The sequence below is a fragment of the Amblyomma americanum genome, chromosome 7 (assembly GCF_052857255.1).
Source record: "Amblyomma americanum isolate KBUSLIRL-KWMA chromosome 7, ASM5285725v1, whole genome shotgun sequence".
NCBI lineage: Eukaryota > Metazoa > Arthropoda > Arachnida > Ixodida > Ixodidae > Amblyomma > Amblyomma americanum.
The window spans coordinates 5,529,556-5,551,230 of NC_135503.1; the positions used below are offsets into that span (position 1 = coordinate 5,529,556).

General features: G+C 49.2%; 1 protein-coding gene across 1 annotated transcript in view; it reads left to right on the forward strand.

Moving 5' to 3' along the window:
• The first annotated feature begins 876 nt into the window (after positions 1-876).
• Positions 877-21,675, forward strand: part of LOC144098321 (uncharacterized) — a 104,230-nt gene continuing 83,431 nt past the window's right edge. Inside the window, 2 exon segments of the mRNA XM_077630868.1 lie at positions 877-1,445; positions 1,448-1,521. Of these exon segments, the coding sequence (XP_077486994.1) occupies positions 1,211-1,445; positions 1,448-1,521 (309 nt within the window). The 5' untranslated portion in view covers positions 877-1,210.

Genomic DNA, 21,675 nt, shown 5'->3' on the forward strand with positions numbered 1-21,675 from the left:
GGATTTTATGTAGAAGGGAAGCCTTAACGCTATAGCGTTGAAAAGATGAGAGCGCTTGCCCTTAGTGACCGTGTATTTTTGACAAACTTTGAACGCCCCATACGGGTATTCGAGGTACCTCCGAATGAATTCGGATCCCCGCTGTCTCTAAACAGAGCCAACTCACCTCCAGTGGCTTTAGTCGCCGTCTCAATCATAGTTGCGAAGAGATTAAATGGTTAATTTTGGCAACCGTTAATTTTGGTAGCTTAAAAAGAAAGTCAGGCGGGCAAATGAAGCGGGCGGGTGTTCAGGACTGAGGGGCGTGGCGGGGTCTGATCTGGTTGCGCTGCTAATAACACCAGCTCAGGCGCTGTCTCGTTTTCCTCCTAGTGGTGAAAGTTAGCGGCGCTCAATGGAGGAACCTGAAGCGGCACACGTCTGCCACTGTTAGCGGCCAAACCGGAGGGTTATCGGTAGGCTCCTATATATCTCGATCCGCGCGGCTTGCGACAGCCACGTGCAGAGACAGTCGCGCTCATACGGCGGTTACCCGCGGCCCGAGACATTCGGAGGCGCCGTTCGTGTCCCGGGGGCCGTCGCCGAGCGCGCGCGTCCCCGCTTCCGACAGATAAGCACCCGCGATCGGAAACCACGGCGGCATCAAACGGTTCCCGCGCTAGTATCGGCGGCACTTCGAAGAAGGGCGAACGGCGCGGCAATTCGAACGAGGAGCCTTTCTGCTGCGCGAACGGCGCTCGATTACGTGACCCGCTTTTTCTCGCCCTCCGCCGCGAAGGAGGAGACGGCGACGTTTCGTTGTTTATGCCGCCACCCCCGGAGGGGGGAAAGTGCGCCGCCGACGAAGTGGCCGGACCACGCAGGTTTCCTGCGAGCTGCCGACCTTGTTGCTTGCTGCTGTGGCACCTGCGAGCGCTAGCGGCGCCGGCGGCGGCGGCAGCAGCCAAGGCGGACGGCCGCCAAGCTTTCCTAGAGAGAAAACTGGCCCGCGCGCTCACGCGTAGTCGTCGGCGTTACCTGCGTGCTGTGTGTGTGTCCAGCTAGCGAACGAGCTAGTGTGTGCCGTGCTTCTCGGAGTGTGTGCCCTCGGGTTTCTGCTGGTCTCCAAGGGTGCGTCCGTTTCTCGCGAGGAGTGCGTGGAGTCTTCGACATTGGGTGGCGTGCTCGCGCGGTCTGTTCGCGCTGACGCCGGGAAAGATACGTGCAGCGCATGGTTTTGCTCGGCGTCGGTGGCGACGCGCCCCCGCTGGCGACCACGGCGACGGCCGCCCCGTCCGTGCTGCTGGACGACCCGTGCGCGGCCGGCATGATCGGCGCCCGCGGGGACAAGTGCGTGCGCATCAAGGCGCACCCGTCGCACTCGACCATCATCGACAGCGTGCACGAGTGGGAGCGGGACGGCCTCTTCCAGGCCGGCAGCAAGAGGTCCGCCGACGAGCAGCCCGAAGGGACAGGCCCGCGGCTGCTCCCAGGGCGGTCACCAGGAGCGCGTCGGCCGTGCACGCTTCCTCCAGGCCGCAGGTACATACATGCGAAACACGCGCGAGCGGCGTGAACCCGGTCGCATTTGTTGGGATTTGGAGTTATGGATGTGCTGGAAAGGTCGTTCGGCCAACCTACTAGACTGCGAACAAGGCTCCCATGTGTGAGCCACAACGTATACGGTATTTATTCCTCTTCAATGGCCCGTGGTTTATCCTTTGATCTTCATGTGCACATCCCCGACCAGATGGACTGCCGTCAAACTCTCGGCTTCATGAGCTGTCAGGTCCTTGTGACGGCAGTGCCATAAGGGCCTTGACAGGTGAGGTGAGACGCACCTTGCTACCGGTGGAATGTGCGCTCGGTCACACGCAAAGCATCGCAATAATAGTTCCTTGATCACGATAGGACGAACAGGAAAGAACAGAAGAAATGCCGCAGGATAAAGGCTAAAGAAGCTGTGGACAACATCTGTTAGGATGCTAGTTGTCGATGCTAGCTGTCGGTGCCCGTGCTGCATACTGGAAGGCTTCCCTGTATTAGATTCTCAGTATCCTTATATACTTACCCGCCGCGGTGGCTCAGTGGTTAGGGCGCTCGACTACTGATCCGGAGTTCCCGGGTTCGAACCCGACCGCGGCGGCTGCGTTTTTATGGAGGCAGAACGCTAAGGCGCCCGTGTGCTGTGCGATGTCAGTGCACGTTAAAGATCCCCAGGTGGTCGAAATTATTCCGGAGCCCTCCACTACGGCACCTCTTTCTTCCTATCTTCTTTCACTCCCTCCTTTATCCCTTCCCTTACGGCGCGGTTCAGGTGTCCAACGATATATGAGACAGATACTGGGTCATTTCATTTCCCCCAAAACCAATTATTATTATTATTATTATTATTATTATTATTATTATTATTATTATTATTATTATTATTATTATTATTTTAGAAGTAGTAGTAGTGTCCTTATAGGAAGAACCATTTAACACCTTCATGCCGGGATGCGAACTTCGTGAAATATACCCCTAAAATGTTTTCGCGAATATCAGTGTTATGTGCTAGAATGCTGGCCACGCAAGTTCTAGTTTACCTTGTTTTGCACCGAGGGTTACTGTAGCGTTAAAAAATGCCATAAAAACTGATACTGATCTCTTTCGGCCCTCATGCAGGAATATTCTATTGGAATCTGGTGTGTTGAAATTTCTGTGGCCGCTATAAAATACGGCAGGCTCTTCTCTGCCGCTCAGCTTTTCCATCGATAGCCGCACATCGCAGTTTTGTGATTTGTCCTTCCCTTTTTATCCATCTGGAGTCTATGCACGACTGTCCACCCATAACTTCTGCCTAGAACGAGCTCGGTGGAGCAGTCTCGGGTTTGTCCAAAATTGCGACCTTTTATGCGACGTGGCGTTTTTTTTTTTTTTGCGATATGCAACTGCCTAAGGTTCAATGCCGCTGTTAATCACAAGGGGGTGTCATTCTAGTCGGTCCATGCCGTGGTCGTCAGTGGCTCTGAGCTGAGCATTGACAGTCTGCAGGAAGCTATGAAGCCTTTATTGGTCACTGTGTGCAGTTTTTGTACAGAAAACGCAAGTCGGCCGATGTGACCGCTGACGGACTCAGGCGCAGCCCAATTGCATGGCCTGAGCTCACACGTGGCGGTCTTCTGTCACTGAAATGGACGCGAGCTAGAGCCAAGCTTTCTGCAATCTTTTCGGTCCACGGATCGGACTCAGCCAAGCCAAGCTTCACTCAGTCCGCTCTAGCTCATCTCTCCCAGGAGAATCCTTTGTCCGCCCTATGCCTCCGCTTATGTACGCCTTGTGTCAGCCACCTTTTTGACGCGACATGCAATGAAACATTCTCGACGCAGATCTCCTGTCGAGCGGCGCTTTGCGTTAGGCGTATGTCTACCTGACTCGAGCAATGCTTCCGAGAATGGAAAGAGGGATGAAGGGAACAAAATAAAAAAGGAAGCACACATGCACTGTTGCATCATTGCTTCTGGGTGGCCGTTTCCGTCTTCGCGGTGATGCGATAGTCGCACCGAACCCCCCCCCCCCCCCCTTTCCCCTTCCCTCCTCCTTATTCCAAGTAGCGCAGGCCGCTTGCAGCCAGAGCCATGCGGTCGGGCTCCTTAATTAGAAAGGCGCTTCAAAAGACTCACCCTTCCGCTTGCCGTAAATGTTCCTTCCGCGCGACGAACAAAAACAGCCCACTTCCTCAGACATCTGAAGACGTCTCCCGAGGCGCCGGTGCCGACAAAGGGTGCGTGCGACAGAGCGATTCACAGCGCCTAACAGCACCTTTCAGGCAACCCCACCTCCTGCCCTGTGGTGAGCCGCCCTCACACGCAGAAAGTGCCATCGAGCGCAGCTTTCCTTCAAGCGAACGCAACAACGACTGCTGTCTGTGATCATGTCTTTCAATCGTTGACTTCGTCTTCGCCTTCGTGTTTATCGCCACCCGTGTGGAACACCCTGAGGTGCCTGAACTCGAAGATCATTATTTTTTGCGTGCGTTTCGCCTCGCGACAGTTCTCCTTCTGAGCTTACTCTTGCTTCTTGAGAATCAGGCGGCCAATGTCACGAGATCACCTCACTGCTCGGGCAGTACTCGGGAACCATAAAACTGCCGTTTGTTCGGTGTTCGCCTCTCGTGCAGCTGTGCCGACTCCCCTGCGCCTATCACCAATTACCTAATACTTAGCGGTCATTCGCTGCTCGCCACTTATGCTGTGCACTCCTCGCTAGTTTTGCTGTGGGCTCCTCATCAGCCACAGTTGAACTCGGAACGCGTCGGCTGGAGCTGCCTACACGTCTCCGCTCACAACTCGTGCGACAGTCACAGCTTGCACGGTGCTCGTCATTGATGTGGTTCCAGTGTGAGAGTCATCACTGGTTCTCGGCTACTCTCAGAGCCCACAAAATCTTTATCACGCTCGCAGCAATCCCCATACCAATGCTGCTCGTCATACGACCAAAACTCGCTGCCTGTGAGCTAGCCAACGTTCGCGCTGAGCTCGGCACTCACGTGTGCGTGCGGCACACGCACCTGTGCACCTGCGCTACTTGGAGCTTTTGCTCTGCTCGGGAGCACCTGAGCTGCCCACTGCGCTCTCTAACCCGGAACAACTTTATCATGGCACTGCGCCGCAAGCCGAGAGAGCTATTTGTTAGCCTGAGGTTGGCCTGTGAGAGTCTGAGAACAGCATGCCTGTCGAAGTCGGCGGCTCGCGCACGTATAGCGCTACCGCAACTGCAGTACAACGTAGGCAACTTGCAGCGAAGTGGTGGTGGTGATGACGATGGTATTATGCTGCTGGAGGTGAGGAATACGGACGCTCCTTTAACGGTCAACATTACTCAGCGTCCGCAAACGGGGGGGGGGGGGGGGGGGGGGGGGGATTAAGGGAGAGGGAGCAAGTCGGAGAGAAGTTCCCCGTGCTGACAGCAGTGCACTAACGCGCACAGCCTAGTGATTGCGGGAGAAGTTTTCAGTAGTTCAGTGCTTTATCGACGACACCTGCCTGCGCGTATGCCTGAAGACAGGAGCTTCCGTGCTCTGCGGAAGCCACACGTAACGCGCGTGCGTGAAATGGGCCACGACGCCTTAAGCATCTATACGCTGTCACCCAAGGCGTGCGCCTCTCATCGTTTAGAACGTTGCTTCGAGTTTATACCCAAGCGCCTGAAGCGGCGGCTTTCACTAGCGCAGTATAACAGTCGCACCGCCGCGTGCGCATTGCATGCAGATCGCCTTAAATATGTTGTTTGCTACCAGTGCACAATTCACCATTCGTGCTGTAGCCACCACTTCGGCTGGGCTCATTGCTGTCATCATTTATTCGAGCCCTCTTTCAACTGCACCCGTCGTTACTCGTCCTCCGCCCTCAGCTTCGTGAAGCCCACTCGTGACCGCAGGGGCCGTCGCCCCTTATCCAGCTCCAGGCCGCGATTTGTAAACCAGTTAGCGCTTACTCGGTGCTCTTGTGTCATAATCACTGCCCAACAGAGCAGCGGCTTGTGCGAATGCCAGAATGATTGGAGGATGCTGCTGCACCGCTGCTCGAGTGCACCATTCACACCGGGAGAGAGAGAGAGCGAAAACACTCTATTTGCAGCTTTTGTGTCAGCCGCCGCTAGGTTGGTAGCAGGCGTGCCTCACTAGGGCCAGCTGGTATCGGTGTTCGTCGTGTTGGTATCCGTTGTGTCACTGCAACTTTTCATATTCTGGCGTCGCCTTTCCCTGCTTGGCTGTTGCGACCGGACTCCGATGAAGGGATGATAGAGAAGACTGTCCCGCGCCCCCAAACCCTCTCCTCTCCCACTAGCAGAGTCCAATGCAATAGGTGCGCATGAGTCGAGGCCCACGTAGCGCCTGAGTCAGATTGCCATGGGCTAACTGATCACACAAGGCGCATTCTTGATAGGGCCCATTTCTCGGCCTAGCTATAGTATTCTTATTTAGTAGCAGGTAAACGCAGGAGTTTTCTATTACGACATGCTACGACACTGCGGGGTAAAAACGCGAGTTGATGATATCATAGCTGAAATCATGACGAATAAATGGACATTGACGAGTGGTGTAATGCGGAGGGGAAATTACAGGGACACTGAGTGAGTACATCTGCATCCTATTTTTGTCCTGCAGCAAAAAACGAGTTTACTTCTGACACAACGCATTGGCATGTTTCCCCGCCACTCAATTCAAAATCATGACGTCTACACCGAAAGGAGCTGCGTCATTACAGCTTTATAGTGATCAGCGATGTAGCCTAGCCTCTGGTGTCCGCGTATAAATTCTGTGTCGACGCACCGCATTTTCGAAATCAGCCCGTAGTGGCGCCACCTGCATTTCATATTTAGGGTTTTTCTAGCTTATGAAACCTCCGTTATCAGTGCAATTTACGTCTTTATCGTCAGAATACGATGATATGTCGATGCAGGCCAACTACAATTTCTCCTCGGTGTCTCGCTGAGTTAACGGAATGCATTCCAAGAAAAGGCAAGCGTACGTAGCAAGGTTCAGCAGAACGTCAGGTGGAAGGATAAGGTTAGGAAGTGGCTGCGATACGGTGGGTACACCTGACACAGGAGAGGGTTAATTGGAGGGATATTGGAGATTCCTTTGTCCTCTAGTGAGTGCAGCTGGGGAGATAATGATGACGACTAAACTGCACTGACACCAACGCCGTTTTCCCCCAAATAAAATTCCCCATGCACATCCACCGTCGCAAAACGCCGGTGCGAAGAGATTTCGTTGGCTGTTACAGAGCATGAGGTGGCATACAAATTTAAGCGTTGCCCTGCGATGCGGTGTGCAGGCTTTTGTCAAAACTATACACACCACGGCGTTCGCTTTCGGCCGTAAATTGACCTAATCTTTGTTCCCTTCACCTTCCAGTGATTTCGAAGACTATAACGATGCAAAACGGGTCACAATGGTGAGCCCAGAAGCATACCCTGAGATCTGTATATATTTTTAACAAAGGCTGTAACTCAGAGCCACTTGTCGGCCCATGGACATTGGTTACCACTTAATGTCATCCTTGCCACCAGAGTTTTTTTTTTCTTTTAGGCTACTCACGGACACGATGACTGCATTCTGGATGGTAAAGTTTGTCTTTTTATTGAAGGCACGTTGCGCTGCTTATAAAAACACGCGAGAATTTATAAATGCATTTACTTCTTGCTTTGCCTGCATGAAACGTTTATAGTGATGATTTATTTCGCTTGTGAGCCGTCAGTTAGTTGTCGTGGATTTATGTGTATTAACGTAGAGTGTTCAAGGCGAATGAAGGGAACAGATGAATTGTGCACTACTAACAGGCTGTGTTATTTAAACGCTTCACTAAACCTCCACGGCAAAACCCTTATGAGACAGCGTTTGTTGTAGCAAGGCTCTGCGCGAAGCCAGCGCGTAATACGCGTTAAAAACCATTGTAGAAGAAGTCGATATCAGAAAGCATCAAAATATGAACTGTAGCAATTCTGACCGCCGGCCAAAACTGAATTTTTCTTCAAAAAAAATTCACTGATTAATTTTGCGAAAAAGAAAGCCACAGCAAAGCCACATAGGAAAGTGTTCTTTCTTTCTTTCTTTCTTCCTTTCTTTCTTTCTTTCTTTCTTTCTTTCTTTCTTTCTTTCTTTCTTTCTTTCTTTCCTTCTTTCTTCCTTTCTTTCTTACCTACTTTCTTTCTTTTTTACTTTCTTTCTTTTTCAACCAATACGAGGACGTGTTAGGCCTTCCGATGCCGCGTGTTTTCCCAACGCTCTCGACACGCGTATTAATGTTCATCCGTCCAATGGACAGCTTTCCTGTACAGAGCGCGTCGCGACTGAATGTGTCTAGACTGAATGTGTCTAAATACTGATGGATTCACTTGAGCAAGTTTAATGGCACGAGCTTTTCGTGTGGCGAGCCGCGTGCAACTCATCGGTCATAGATGGCGTGCGAGCACGAAAGTCGTCGAATTTCCTTGAACCGGCGAATGAAGTTTGGCGCCCATGAATCGCCTGTCCCTCCATCAACCACCCGGACGGGGTGCGCACGCAGTCCAGTGAAGAGTGCAGAAGAACCGACAACTGAGCTATTTGGTGCATCTTTAAGCCGTGGTAAAAACAGCGCAGCGACGACAGACACAGAGAAGACAGAAGACATTGGCCAAACGGGAAAATGTGTGAACACCCGTCTTCGTCAGCATCATACCTCGTTAAATGGCCCTCCATCGTCCAACCTTGCATTACATTTTAGAGATTGCCCCCTGAATAATATCCCAGGTTCCCCCGACAAAAAAAATGTGCAACCCTCTTTTCCATGAGACAAAAGTTGTTTGCAGGCACAGGGATAAATTGACAAGGGAACTGTGTGAGGCGTATCGCATCCACGCGAATGGTGATGCATGCGTCAGCACACCGTCAGTGCTTCTTCACGAATGTGAGATTAAGTATCTAGATTCGCACGATTAGAAGGATGTTAAGAGGGGCGTGTTCCCTGGTTGTTTTAGGAGTGTATTAATACCTGTGTTTTTTCCAATAAACTTTAGTTGTTAGTCAGCGCTTGTCCGTCTTCTTCTGTCTTCTCTGTGTCTGTCGTCGCTGCGCTGTTTTTACCACGGCTTGAAGAGTGCGGGGAAGAGAAACATCCGCTCTATGTATACCGTAAGCATATATACGCTCAGCAAGCAGGTTCCTCGCTTGAAAGCCGTGCGTGTGAAGGACATGAAAATATTTGTTCTCTTGCGGAGGATGGATGCGTGAAGGCCGCATCGGCGTTACGTGACCGATAGGCAGCTGCACACAAAGCTATCTATTCTATCAAAAAGCAAAGATACAAAAGCCAGAGAATTAATCGAAGCTGTTTTTATTGCAAAGAAAGGAAGCATGTGCATCAACGGCACGTCCATATCTTTGTATAAGGCTGAGAACAATTTTTTCATGCGTTCGCTATCATATCAACTTTGAAGATGATAGCATTCCTTGCTTGTATGATGGTATATATTTGTCCGTGTTGCCTTCAAATAAATCAGTTGTGAGTGGCACTCCGTCCCGTCTTTCTGCCTTGTGTTGCGTCTGTTTTTCGCGCATGTAACCAAAGTTGTACAGTTACCAACTTGCCCAGCAAGACGTTCTTTTAAAGCTTCCTTTGTAAAACAAATTAGCGACGGCTACAGCAGAGCGCACAGACCGAGGTGTTTTGTATCAGGACTCGGGAAGATAGGTTCAAGCAAGTTTTTTTGCTGAGGCACCAAATGCAGGAAAGATTTCGTGCCCGCTTAGAAGTATCAATTGAACTCAGGTGAATTAGATAAGAGTTAATTAATCATTACACTATCCGCAGGTCGTCTCCAAACAATTGGTATTTCGTATATTCCGATGGCACAGACCCAAACGTCTTTGCATTGAACCCATCCATCCACGCATTAAAAAGTATGAGTGGTTTTTGAGAAGGAAATGGCGCAGTAATTGTCTCACTTCGCGGTGGACACCTGAACCGACAGTTTGAGTGGAAGAAGAAAGAGAGAAAGAGGTGCCGTAGTGGAGGGCTCCGAAACAATATCGATCACGTGGGGATCTTTAACGTGCACTGACTTAATTGCACCGCACACGTGCTCCTTTTGCGTTTCGCCTCCATCGAAACGGGGCCGCCGAGGTCGGGTTCGAACCCCGGTACTAGGCCGCACATTGGTTTTTATTTTATGTTATCTTCTAACGCGAGAGCGTTAGCACCCTCCATGTCGGAAAAAAATTGTCCGGCGCCGGCGGCGTCGGAGTTGACTGTTTGAAGCCTCACAGCCGGGCCTGCCGAAGCAGCCGGCCGCTTCGGCATCCCAGGTAGGCCACCTAGGTAACTTGACCTTGTGGCCTCATCACAACCTGCCCACCAGATTGTGAGCAAACTGACCACAGTTGCAGGTGGCAGTTAAATTGATGATTAGCCACGAGAGGTTTTTCGCTGGAAGAGCAGCATGGGTCGCACAAACCCCACCGGTGGCAGCACCTGACATCGCAGGGCAGGGGTGGTATAAGCATTCCCAGGTACCTCTGAGTGTGAAGTCGAGAATTCCACATCTTGCTTTTCTCTCGAAGTGACTGGGGAGAGCGAGACTCCTACCACGCCGCTTCATGCGTAACCTCCGCCCGTGTGATCAATTATAATCAGCAGCAGAGAGAAACGAAAACCAAGAAGTAACATGTCGACGACGATGCTGCTCGTCCTCGACGACGTCTGTGTGTTACTTCTTGGTCTTCGTTTCTCTCTGCTGCTGATTATAATTGGTCGGGTAACCACTAGCTCGTTGTTCGTTGTTCCACGCACCAGACACCAGGACACTGCAGACGCCTTTGAAGGGCGCGCCAGTGGCGTGAGGCATCTAATTGAAAATCGCGGGACTAATTTCTGTGACGCTGAGAACGTCTGCTTTATGCAATTTGACATATCGGCTAAACTCCCGACACTTATTGCAGATCGAATGTTGCGATCACGCGAACACCTCCGGTCTTGGGGCACCTTATTCTTCGACCATCGCAGTCGTCAACTTCTGCGAGGTTCACACTTCACACAGCAAGGTGTTCGTTGAGAGAGAGAGTACAATGAGTACGTCCTGCATGTTTTCCGACGAATGATTCATTCTGCGCGCTGTCGTCTCCAAGCTGCGCATTTTTCGCCTAGTATTGTAGAAGCCTGTAATTGCTGACGTCGAAAGCGACAAAATTAGGTCTATAACTGCTGTCTTAGCGGTTGCGTCGACACACTGATGATTTTTAAGACAGATCACCCTCGGCCTTTGGTTCATTATCGAAGCCCTCCTGGCGTTGGTTTCTTGGCATGAAGTGCATTGCTCGTTTCAGCGGTGCGGCCTGCGCGCCCAGGCCATGGCTCCTCTGAACGAGTCGCATGCGCGCCTACCTTCGCAAATTAAGATGGCGGTGGGCCTCCGGGCGATTGTCCCCCAAACAATGGGGTCTCTCGGGGAGAGAGCAGCGACAGGCGCGTGCACGAGAGCCTGCTCATCGGGAACGTTCACACGCGGGTGCAAATATGAGTTTTGCCCAAGGCCGCCCGTTAATGTAGGCCTTGGTGGATCGCGTCTATTGTAACACTGGTAGACTTAATTGCCTCGGCTCTCCCAAGCAGTATGGAGATGCACCCAGAAGGTCGGCGAAGATGCTTTCAACCCCGCATTGGCAGTGTGTCACTCCTAACGTTAGGCAGTCTGTAGGACACGAACGAGTTATTTTATCCCTTGCAAAAATGGCCCATAAATAGTCTATAGACATTTTATGGAGTTTAGTGCCTTCCTATAGATATTTCTTTTAATCTATTCATCGTCTACAGACAAAAGTCTACTAAAAGTGTATGGCCACAAATCTATCGATTGTCTATAGGATTTGTATTGCCTATAGATTGTTCTCTAGGGTTTGTCTATAAAGAGTCTATAGACTTTATAGACAGAAGTCTATGGGCAGTCTGTAGACTGTCTAAAGAAATTTTTGTGAGGGATGAGGGGATCGACGGTAACTTCGAGGGCACCCTATGTGCTGTTAATGGCAGCTTGGACTAGGTCTTCCGTGGAGAGCAATTTGCCTGCAAATCTTCCACAGAGACTGTTGCACGAATACTGGGGCCGTATTACGTAACTGTCACAAAATCTGTCAAAAGTTATTGACAGTGACGTCAAAATGACGAAACGAAGCGACGTCACCGCTTGACGCAATGAGGAATCAGCCAATTACAGCTGCGCGGCGCCCCGAGAGCATTTATTTGCACGGCGAGGGGCCGTCTGGTAATTTTTGTAAAAAGAAATAAGAAATAAGCAGCGATAAAAATAACTAATATTTTATTTTGCCAAAAAATTGTGTTTAAAGTTCTAAACTAGTAATAAAAACAAAAAGCGTTCGAAGTTCTGCTATTAAATTTGCTGGTGGGTAACTTTTGCTGCCGCGGGGATGCGCTGACGGCGGTGAAACGTCAAGCCGCTTTGTACGAAAGCAACCGATTCCACGCCGTGTTATTGTTTTTTACGCGGCGTCTGAAATCAAGCGACATGTGCGGTTGACCTAAGTGCGCAGAAAAATTTGAACGAATGCAGTGAAGGCTACATGCCTGCCGAGCGAACTTGCAAGAAGCGCTTGGTACGAAATCGATGAAGACAACTAGTTGATATCTGTGTTGTTCGGCTCTTTCGATCGATGACAAAAATGCCAAAAGATGAGGTGTTGCAGTCTGTGATGTGTGATTGTCTGTTTCTTTTCCCTTGGGAAACAGAAGACGATCACGAAGTGCGATTTGCCGGGAAAAATAAAGTGCTTTGTCAGCATAAGCGTGTTTTGTTTATATATAGCTGTGACACAGAGGTGACCTCGGGAACCCACTCCTTTTGCGCGCCAAGTAAACAAATTGCCACCAATGCCTGCCGCACGCATTTACTTACCATCTCTTGTGCGCTGCCGACGTGCGCCTCGTTACCAACGGCAGGTTGAAAGCCGCCGGTAGCAAAGAACCGCAGTGCACATAGCACCTGCCGCCGCACCGAAAACGCGCTAGCACGCGCGCCTCCCAGTCTGCTTCTCCGGTCGAAAAAGGCGTCGAAACAGCTTGTCCGGCAAGTCAAACGCCTCTTCGTGCGCCCCCCTTCGCCGTTGCTCGCGCCGGCGCTGCCGCCAGAAACGCAACGGTCAAATTGACCGCCTAGAGGATGTCACAAAAAACTGTGAATTAGCGCCTGCATAATTAGGTGTGCAACGTCACCACTTCTGCCACATCCGTGACGTAATCTGCAGCCACCCATGACGCAAAAAAGCAAAATGGCCGCCAGCCACGACCGACCAGTAGGAGCGAGGCTAATTGACGCATTTTTGACAAGATTTTGACAATTTTGCTATTTGACAGTTTCGTAATACGACCCAGGTCCTTGATTGGTGTACATCATTCGTTGCCGATCAAGAACCTCCCTTAAAGCAGCAGGCGCCCTAATCCCAGGTCGGCAGGGGCCCCGGTTTTCATCTCCGGCTCAAGGACATGTCACCCCCGTGAAGAATGAATGAAGCTGCCTATTTTAGTGCGATAGCATTAGGAGGTTCGTGAAGGCGAAACCTGTCTGGCGTCGTTGTGAAGCCTCCACCTACAACCGTGGTAGGGGTCGGGTGGTGTTTTGGGAGATCTCGCTCTCTCCACCAGCCATAGTTGGCAGGTGCAGTCTAGAGACAAACCTCACCCTCCATTTGTAGGAGAGAGGAGGGCGAGGCCGAAAGGCGGCTGCCACGGGAAGAACCTAGTGGGTGGCTAGCGCGGACGGAGGAGGTGCTGACGCAGGTGGGTGGATGAATGCGCAACCTGAGGGTGGTTGCCACGGGAACAATCATGCGGGTGGCTGTCGTGGAAGGTGGCCTCTCTTTACCCGCCACCTGGTGCGGTTGGCAGGTGGAGAGAGCAAATCCCCCTTTCGAATTTAGAGAGAGGATGGAGAGGCAGGTCTCAGAATCGTGCAGCAAAAATGAAAGTGACTAAGAATGACTCAACAAAAATGAATAAAAAGAAGTGGTTGCGAACAGAAATGAAGAGTCGAATCGAAATTGGAATAGAATAGAATAGAATAATAATAAAATGAGAATTGGAATAGATTGGCGAGTGAGGGGAAAATGGTGTCGCATTTCCTCCGCATCAGTGCATTTCATCGCGAGTAATTTTTTTTTTTTGCTTTGTAATAGTGCGGCTGCATCTACGTGCATGCTAGCTTTAAGTGTTCGCTTTCTGGGAGCCAGTTACGTTTTATGAGATTTCTCTGATACTACTGCACTCAAACACTTTAGAGTCGGAGTAAGGCGTTCAACAGCTTACGTTCCATACTTTTTTTTACGGCTTCACATGCAGCGCTCGGGTGAATGCTGTTTAAAATATATTACCACTACATCGTCGACGTGGACGACATTCTTTCTGTTAGGGTGCACGCCCGCAACTGGAGTGGAACATCTGCACATGCGCAGCTGTTGCTTAATCAGCCATCCCCCGAACAAAGAGAATTAAACCACTCACATTCAGCGCTGTGCAGTTCCTCTCGCATGCTCGGCACGCACGCATGGGTGCATACATACGTCTGCTCTCGTATTCCACGAAACTCTAACTTGAAATGAAACCCGCGCAGGTCGCGTGTGTCGATGTCGCGATTCATCACGTTCGTATACCCTGTGTGACGGGTTCCCCGCAAGGGGGGTCGTCGAAGCAGGCCTCAGACCGTAGAAGCCGTACGCGAACGGTAAATTGGTTCGTGGATCGAATGCGCGCGGCTCCTTTACGCGGAAGGAAATGGCTGTGCGCCGCTCAGCCGAGAAAGTTAGCTGCGCGGCCTGTTGGGCGCGGGAGCATGCACTCTTGAGCTCGAAACCCTTCGAGGATTCTTGAAAAGTGACTTCGCGCTATAAAAGAGCACAATGCGGCGTGAATTCTGCGCGGTTCCTTGCAAACAGTAACGTTTTTTCAAATCAGATGAAATCAAATCTTTCTTTGCAAGTAATTGAGTACATTGCGCTTAGAACCTGCCACGGTGGATCAGTGGTTATGGTGCTCGGCTACTGACCCGAAAGACGCGGGTTCGATCCCGGCCGCGGCGGACGAATTTCGCAGGAGGTGAAATTCTAGAGGCCCGTGTGGTGTGCGATGTCATTGCACGTAAAGAACCCCGGGTGGTCAAAATTTCCGGAGCCCTTCACTACAGCGTCCCTCATAGCCTGAGGCGCTTTGGGACGTTAGACCCCCATAAACCCATAAGCCCATACAACATTGCACTAAGTAGGCAGGCGGAATCCCAGAACTCGTGAAAGAGCTGTGAAAGGAACTCCCATTATTAATAATGGTATAAACGCAATAGAGCAAAAGCAGAAAAACAAGCAAAAACATAACTTGAACATTAGGGAGCCGCACTTGTAGTTACACACTCATCAAAATGTGCTGCTTTAGTGTCCTAGAAAACTCATGGTAGTTATTTCTGCTTGTAATGTCCTGCGGTAGTGCGTTCCTATTCTTAATAGCAGCATATGTAAATGAATAAGCGCCATAATTACTTATAATGGGTGGAGCCTCTAGAGCAGCTGTAGATGAACGAGTAGATTAAGTCGTGCTACGTTACGGGAACGTTACTGTAGGGCAAAATATCATATTATTCGGTGTTTTAAACATTAGATTGGTAACACAATATTGGATGGTTTTATCTAAGTTTAAAATATTAAGTAGCTGAAAGGTGAAAGCAACAGAATCTCGTCTGCGCAAAAATAGTATTATGCGTAAAGCAGTATTTTCGGCAACCTGTAATGGATGTATTGTGGAACGATACGTTAAGCCGCACACAGCAAGTGCATAGATAATGTGGGAATGTACAAAAGAGTTATAAAGCGTCACCAGTGTTTTTATCGGGAAAAGACGTCGTAGTCTATAAAATATGGATATATTTCTGCCAACCATTGAACTGACTTGCTGCACGTGCGAGCGCCAAGTTAACTGATAGTAAATCACAACTCCAAAGAATTTCGTTTCTTTAACTCTTTGAAAAGCAGTGTTATTGAGAAAAAGGTTGTTGGTTTTTGACAGACGGCTGTTTTTTTTTTTTTGCACTAAAAATTATGAATTTACTTTTGGAAATGCTTGGTGTTAGCTTATTAACATGCAACCACAAAAACAGTCTTACTACAGTTATGTTAGCCAGGATGCCAATAATATCTTCATTTTCAGCACTTATGAATATGTTGGTGTCGTCGGAGTATAATGCAAGGTATGATGCAAGGTATGATGGTAAGTCGTTAGCAAATGTTAAAAATAGAAATAGACCTAATATTGAACCTTGGGGGACACCAAAATTATTTTTGCTTAGTTCAGATGCTTTGCTGTTCGCTACGCTTAAGTGCGTTTTTTTTTCTTTTTGTGGGTGGACTCCTTGAAGACGTAATTGCATGGCTTGCGCAATTTAACTGATGTGCTACATTTGATGCGACATTGCATTGCTAGACCGAAGTTGAAGTGGATTATATTCTATTATTTGAAAAATTGAGGGGACACTCAAGCCCCACCTTAAGGGTATGACGCCATAGCGTAATGGGTTAATTCTCACATATGCGGATCCCTTCCCTTACGGCGCGGTTCAGGTGTCCAACGATATATGAGACAGATACTGCGCCATTTCCTTTCCCCCCAAAAAACCAATTATTATTATTATTATTATTATTATTATTATTATTATTATTATTATTATTATTATTATTATTATTATTATTATTATTATTATTATTATTATTATTCTCGACTTCACCCTCATAGATCCCAGGTTGCTCTTACCGAGCGACTAATCATTAACTTACCAGCCACCTGCCGCTGTGGCTAGTTTGTTCTCAATCCGATGGGCAGGTTATGCTGACGCCACAAGGTCACGTGACTCAGGTGGCCCACCAGGTCTCCTCGCTCACAACGCCGACGCCGGACTCTGTGCAGAGCGGTAGGCTTAGCGCCATCGCGTTGTAATTCGTCAGTGTTGTTCGCGTTTCATTCCTCTGATACAACAAGCTCGGAGGAACGGCATCCACACATGTTTATGAGAAATAAATTAAGCGGGCGTTCACCTGTGTTTGGTATGGCGGATGTTACTTAGTCTGCGCAGGCAAGGTCTTCTTCAACTTCAGGACTACTGAACAGTGCTCATGGCGCCAGTACAAAAAGAAACTTACGGAACTGTCCATTAGGCTATTCATGAGTGTCACACATGCATAAACCACGGCCTCTCTCTTTATCCAAAAGCTGCGGAACTATGACGTTGGGGTACTTACTGGGTTTCAAGATTAGGCCTTCAGGATTATTCTTAAAAACAGATTGTGCTTCCCCGCCGCGGTGGCTCAGTGGTTAGGGCGCTCGACTACTGATCCGGAGTTCCCGGGTTCGAACCCGACCGCGGCGGCTGCGTTTTTATGGAGGAAAAACGCTAAGGCGCCCGTGTGCTGTGCGATGTCAGTGCACGTTAAAGATACCCAGGTGGTCGAAATTATTACGGAGACCTCCACTACGGCACCTCTCTCTTCCTTTCTTCTTTCACTCCCTCCTTTACCCTTTCCTTACGGCGCGGTTCAGGTGTCCAACGATATATGAGACAGATACTGCGCCATTTCCTTTCCCCCAAAACCAATTATTTTTATTATTATTTACGCACGAAAAGCTTTTGCTCGCAGGTGATGCGTTCAGGAGGACATATAGTGGGAGGGTAACTGTCGGCGTCAAGCTCGTAATTAACTGAAACCAATTAATAGGATTTTTCGTCACTGCAGTTAGCGTGGACGTTTACACTGGAAACCTGGAGTTTTATTCCTAGGCTGCTCTGTTGGCATAATTCTCTCAGCGCAACTATATTTTGAGCTATATTCACATCCACATTTTCAACTCCATCCGCGTAATTGAGCATGCAAGGCGGTCGAGTGGTGCGGATCTCCTCCATGTTGTGACGCTTGGCTTTTCTTAATTTCCCTAGCTGAAAGCGAAAGAGGGCCAGTGATCAGCTTCACATAACACTCTGCGTTTTGGCAGACGAAACGCCATGCGCAACATATGCGTCACACCTGGAGGAGTTTTGCGCCAATCGCCTTGCATGCGCGATTATGCCGACTGCACTGGGAATTCGTATGGAAATGCAATCGTGCCTCGTTGTTATGGGCATTTTTTGTCCATTAAGCGAGTCGTCCGTAATAACGAATCACGAAGAAAAAAATATTTAAAAACGCTATGTTTAGGGTTTGCTTCTTTGCATAGTAATGGTCAGTGAAGTTGAAATTAGACACAATTTTGAGAGCAGCAGTCCCATTATCCTGGTCGCCATTACTATTGAAATAGTGTGGAGCAGCTTGACATGCCTATAGTGATCTGTGTATGATAGGCTTGATGGTTTCTAATGGCTACCTGACATAACTCCTATTGCGACTGCTCACATCCCACGACGCCACGACTCAGTCAGCTGACAGCTACTGAATTAGGCTTTCTGCGTAGCACAAACCGCCACAGAGAATGTTTTCTTTACAGCCATTCATGTAACACGGCAAATGGTATGGCGCGTCGACTCGACAACTTTTGCACTGCCAAGCATGAAACCAGAAGACAAAAGATCCACCAATCAGATAGTTTCACTTTACTACTGCATTCTTCTGACGTTCTGCAATCACCACATTGGGACAGCAGAGATTTTGGTCTTATCACCGTCCATATTAACGCGACAAAAATACCTGGGCTCCAATGTGCTCTGTGCATTTTCTCTCAGTACATTGTGCACACAGCGAGTTTCCATATTAACGAGGCGTAAATACACTGAAAAAGTTTCGTCCCCAGAAAAACTGTCCATAATTCTAGTCATCCCTATTAGCGGGAATTGTATTACTGTATTTCAGAACACGAGCGACAGCTATGAGTATTCTACTAAAAGGAATAGTCCAGGAATGTAGCTACATGTAAGTCTGCGATATAAGCACGCACGCTAACTGTATTGGCTAACAAGTGTGTTAATTGATATTTATTAACTACGAAATACACAACAATCGTCCCCGCACTTTGTGCTCACCTGGTTGCATAAACTTCGTGAAAAGAAGGCTTTCGTGTAATGCTCACGGGATGTTATTCAAAAATCTTTAAAGCCTGATTTTGAACGCCTTTTTAGAGTGTGACGTAATTTAGAAGCGCTGCATATTTGCTGATTCCTGTGAACGTATTATGCCTATTGGTATGGTAAAGAAAAAAAACAGTTTCAGAAGAAATGCACGTTGCGAGCAGACCCCCAGGATCTCCTTGGCTTTCGGCGTCCTCAAATGCGGGTAGTCTTTACTATAGTGCCGTCTGAATTCGGTGAAACCGTCAGGCGGCATTTTTGTTGCATAACAATATGACACTAGTTCAGTTCAGTTCAGTTTTGTTACCTTAAAGGCACCATTTTGTCGGGGGCACTACATAAGGGGTGGGGTTCTATTGAAATGAGCCAACAGCGACGATTATTTAGCATTGAAGGTGATTGACAACACGTTCTTGAAAGGTAGATAATGAAGCTATGTTGACGATGTCACGGGGTAGGACGCTCCAGACCGTAGCTGCTCGAAAAAAGAACGAATCAGAAAAGGTAGTAGTCTGCGGTGGCGGCTGGGCATCTTGAAGGGGGTGACCGGTGCGGTGAGATAAGCGGGTTGCACATCTTACATTATACGACGTCGCTGTGATACAATTTGTGGCACAAATATTCACAGTGGCACGACTCAAGAGCTTGTGAATGAAATGTGTTTACCGTAATTTCCGCTATACAATCCGCACCTGGTGCAAGGGCTGCAAGGCTGAATTTTGGCTGAAAATGAATTGTTTTACTGCACTGACCGCCTCCGATATATCGCGTTGGTCATTTCATGCTATATTGGTCTATATTGAATAAAAAAAAGTGCTGTGTAGTCCGCACCTGTAGATAATTCGCAAAGCCTAAAATCTTGAAGGAGTATAGACACCTAATTTTGGTGGCATGTTTTTTGTAATGATGCGGAAGACACTGCTACGCAAGAATCACCATGTGATATTCGCCTGCGACCGCTAAATTATTTATAATCGAATTTTTTCAGTCGTGCTTTCTCGGGTTCAACAGCCGAACGATGGCTGTGACGTCAAAGAGTGCTTTTTTTGTCACTTGAGGCACTGAAAAACGTCCATATAATCGCTGCTTCATCGTTTTAATTTACTGCAGTGCTGAAGCCAGCCTTCCTCCAGAGCCGGTATAACAACGAATGTGGAAAGAGGGATTATATGGACGTTATTTTCATGTCTCACGTGACCTGTAAGTACACGTTGACGTCACAGTGCTCACTCAGCTGTTGAAACCGAAACATCACGAGAAAGAAATGTGATTATAAATTACATTACAAACAAGAAAACGCGCACCCAAAATTTAGGTGTCTATGCTCCTTTAGCATTTAAACATGTATAGCCCGCGGACTGTGTTCCGGAATCTACGGTATATATGACTGCCAACATAAGGATAGAAACTGTGAGAATTACTTTCGTGCAAGTTCAGTTTTGGCTCCGTTCATCACGCGTTGCTATAAACGCAACTATAATTGTATATGAGAGTTACAGTCACGCAAGTTACAACACATTGCACTCCACGGGAAACTTGCCCTGCTTTTTCCATCGACCCCCATGAAATGCTCTCAACCGAAGTGCACATTGCGTGCATATTGCATGGCTGGCGGGGTGTCTGATAGGCACTTGCTTAACGCATACACGTGCCCAGCGTATATTTACGGTTATTCGGTGCCAGCATGAATCAGTGTCATTCGTCGCTGATCGAGTTACGGCCGCCAGCCAGTCGTGACGTACCCGCTGATTTAGCCGCACGCGGTGCAAACTCGTTCGATCACGAGGCAAGGCGTGCGCGCTCATATATACGTATTGGCGTTCGCAAAGAACTTTCGACCTCCCCGTTTCTCGCTTTCGGCTGGATGCATTGCGTGGCTTCCCTTCCCCTTTTATATTTTACCGCCGTAGCTCTCGCAACCATTGTGCTTCCGAAGGGCTCCGCTAACCGCCTCGCACTGATTGCTTGCGTAGTCTCGGGACGGAAACGCCTGTCTGCGGGATCGTTTCCGTCGAATAAGGACACCTCGTACGCGAAGCACGCGCTCACGCAGCGTGTCCCGCTGCGCTCAGGCGGGCGTTGCATCGAACGCTCGGCGTTCACAATGCGCGATCAAGAAGCCGTTAGTATGTACGGAGGAATAATGCAACGGGCCGAGCTCGGCTCATTCAGGCTCGCCCGATTCTTCCTCGGCAGAGTGTCTCCCCCCTCCCGTCTGCTACGAAATGCAAACAAGCATCGGCGAAACGGCGTTAAAAACTCTCGGGCCCAACGGAAAAATGTGCTGCCTCATTTCCAGCCCGTACGTGCCTACGTAGTCCGTACTATCACTTCGTGTACCTGGAAAGCGCGACGCGTGTGCATTGGCAGGTGTGCAGTAAGCCGATCGGCCGCGGGGAAAAAGGGGGGCGTTTATTCCGCGAGCCACCGCTCTGGGGGCTGGCTGGATCGCGTGCGAGCCGCCGCAGACCTTGAGCCCAATAACAGCGGGCACCCGCCGTAGCGCTAGCTCCGTCGGCACACTTCATTTCGGGTCTGCAGCAAACGGCTACGTAGTACTACGGCAGCCTGCTTGTTGGCTTTCGCTTTGGCCGCGACCATCTCTTGCCGGAAGACTCCGCGGTGTTCAGTTTGACCCCCAAAATGTGGGGTATTAGAGGTCTGCACCTCCCCTGTATAGCTTCTACGTCATATCAGATATCGCGGGGGTAGACTCTGTGTTGAGAGAAATCGATTCGATCTTGCAAGGCCGCCGCTTGTAGCGAGGTGAAAAGGCCGCCCGAAGATAATGCGCTTGCCCGTGCAACCTCTTGAGAGCGTGTCTTTATTTCCTACTTGCTTGTCGGCATCTTGGCTCTCGCAGGGCTGGCATACCATTAGGCTTTCTTTTTTTTTTCTTCCTTTTTCACGGCGCTTGTGCTATTCTCAGCGAGTGTCTGTTGTACAGTGATTCCCAATTTATTTCATGCGGACTTCAAATAAAAATAGGCGATGAAACTGTATTTGGAACATATTATATCTGCACTCCATTGGGTACGACACCGCCTCTGCGAGCGCATGACGCCAGAGCTCGGC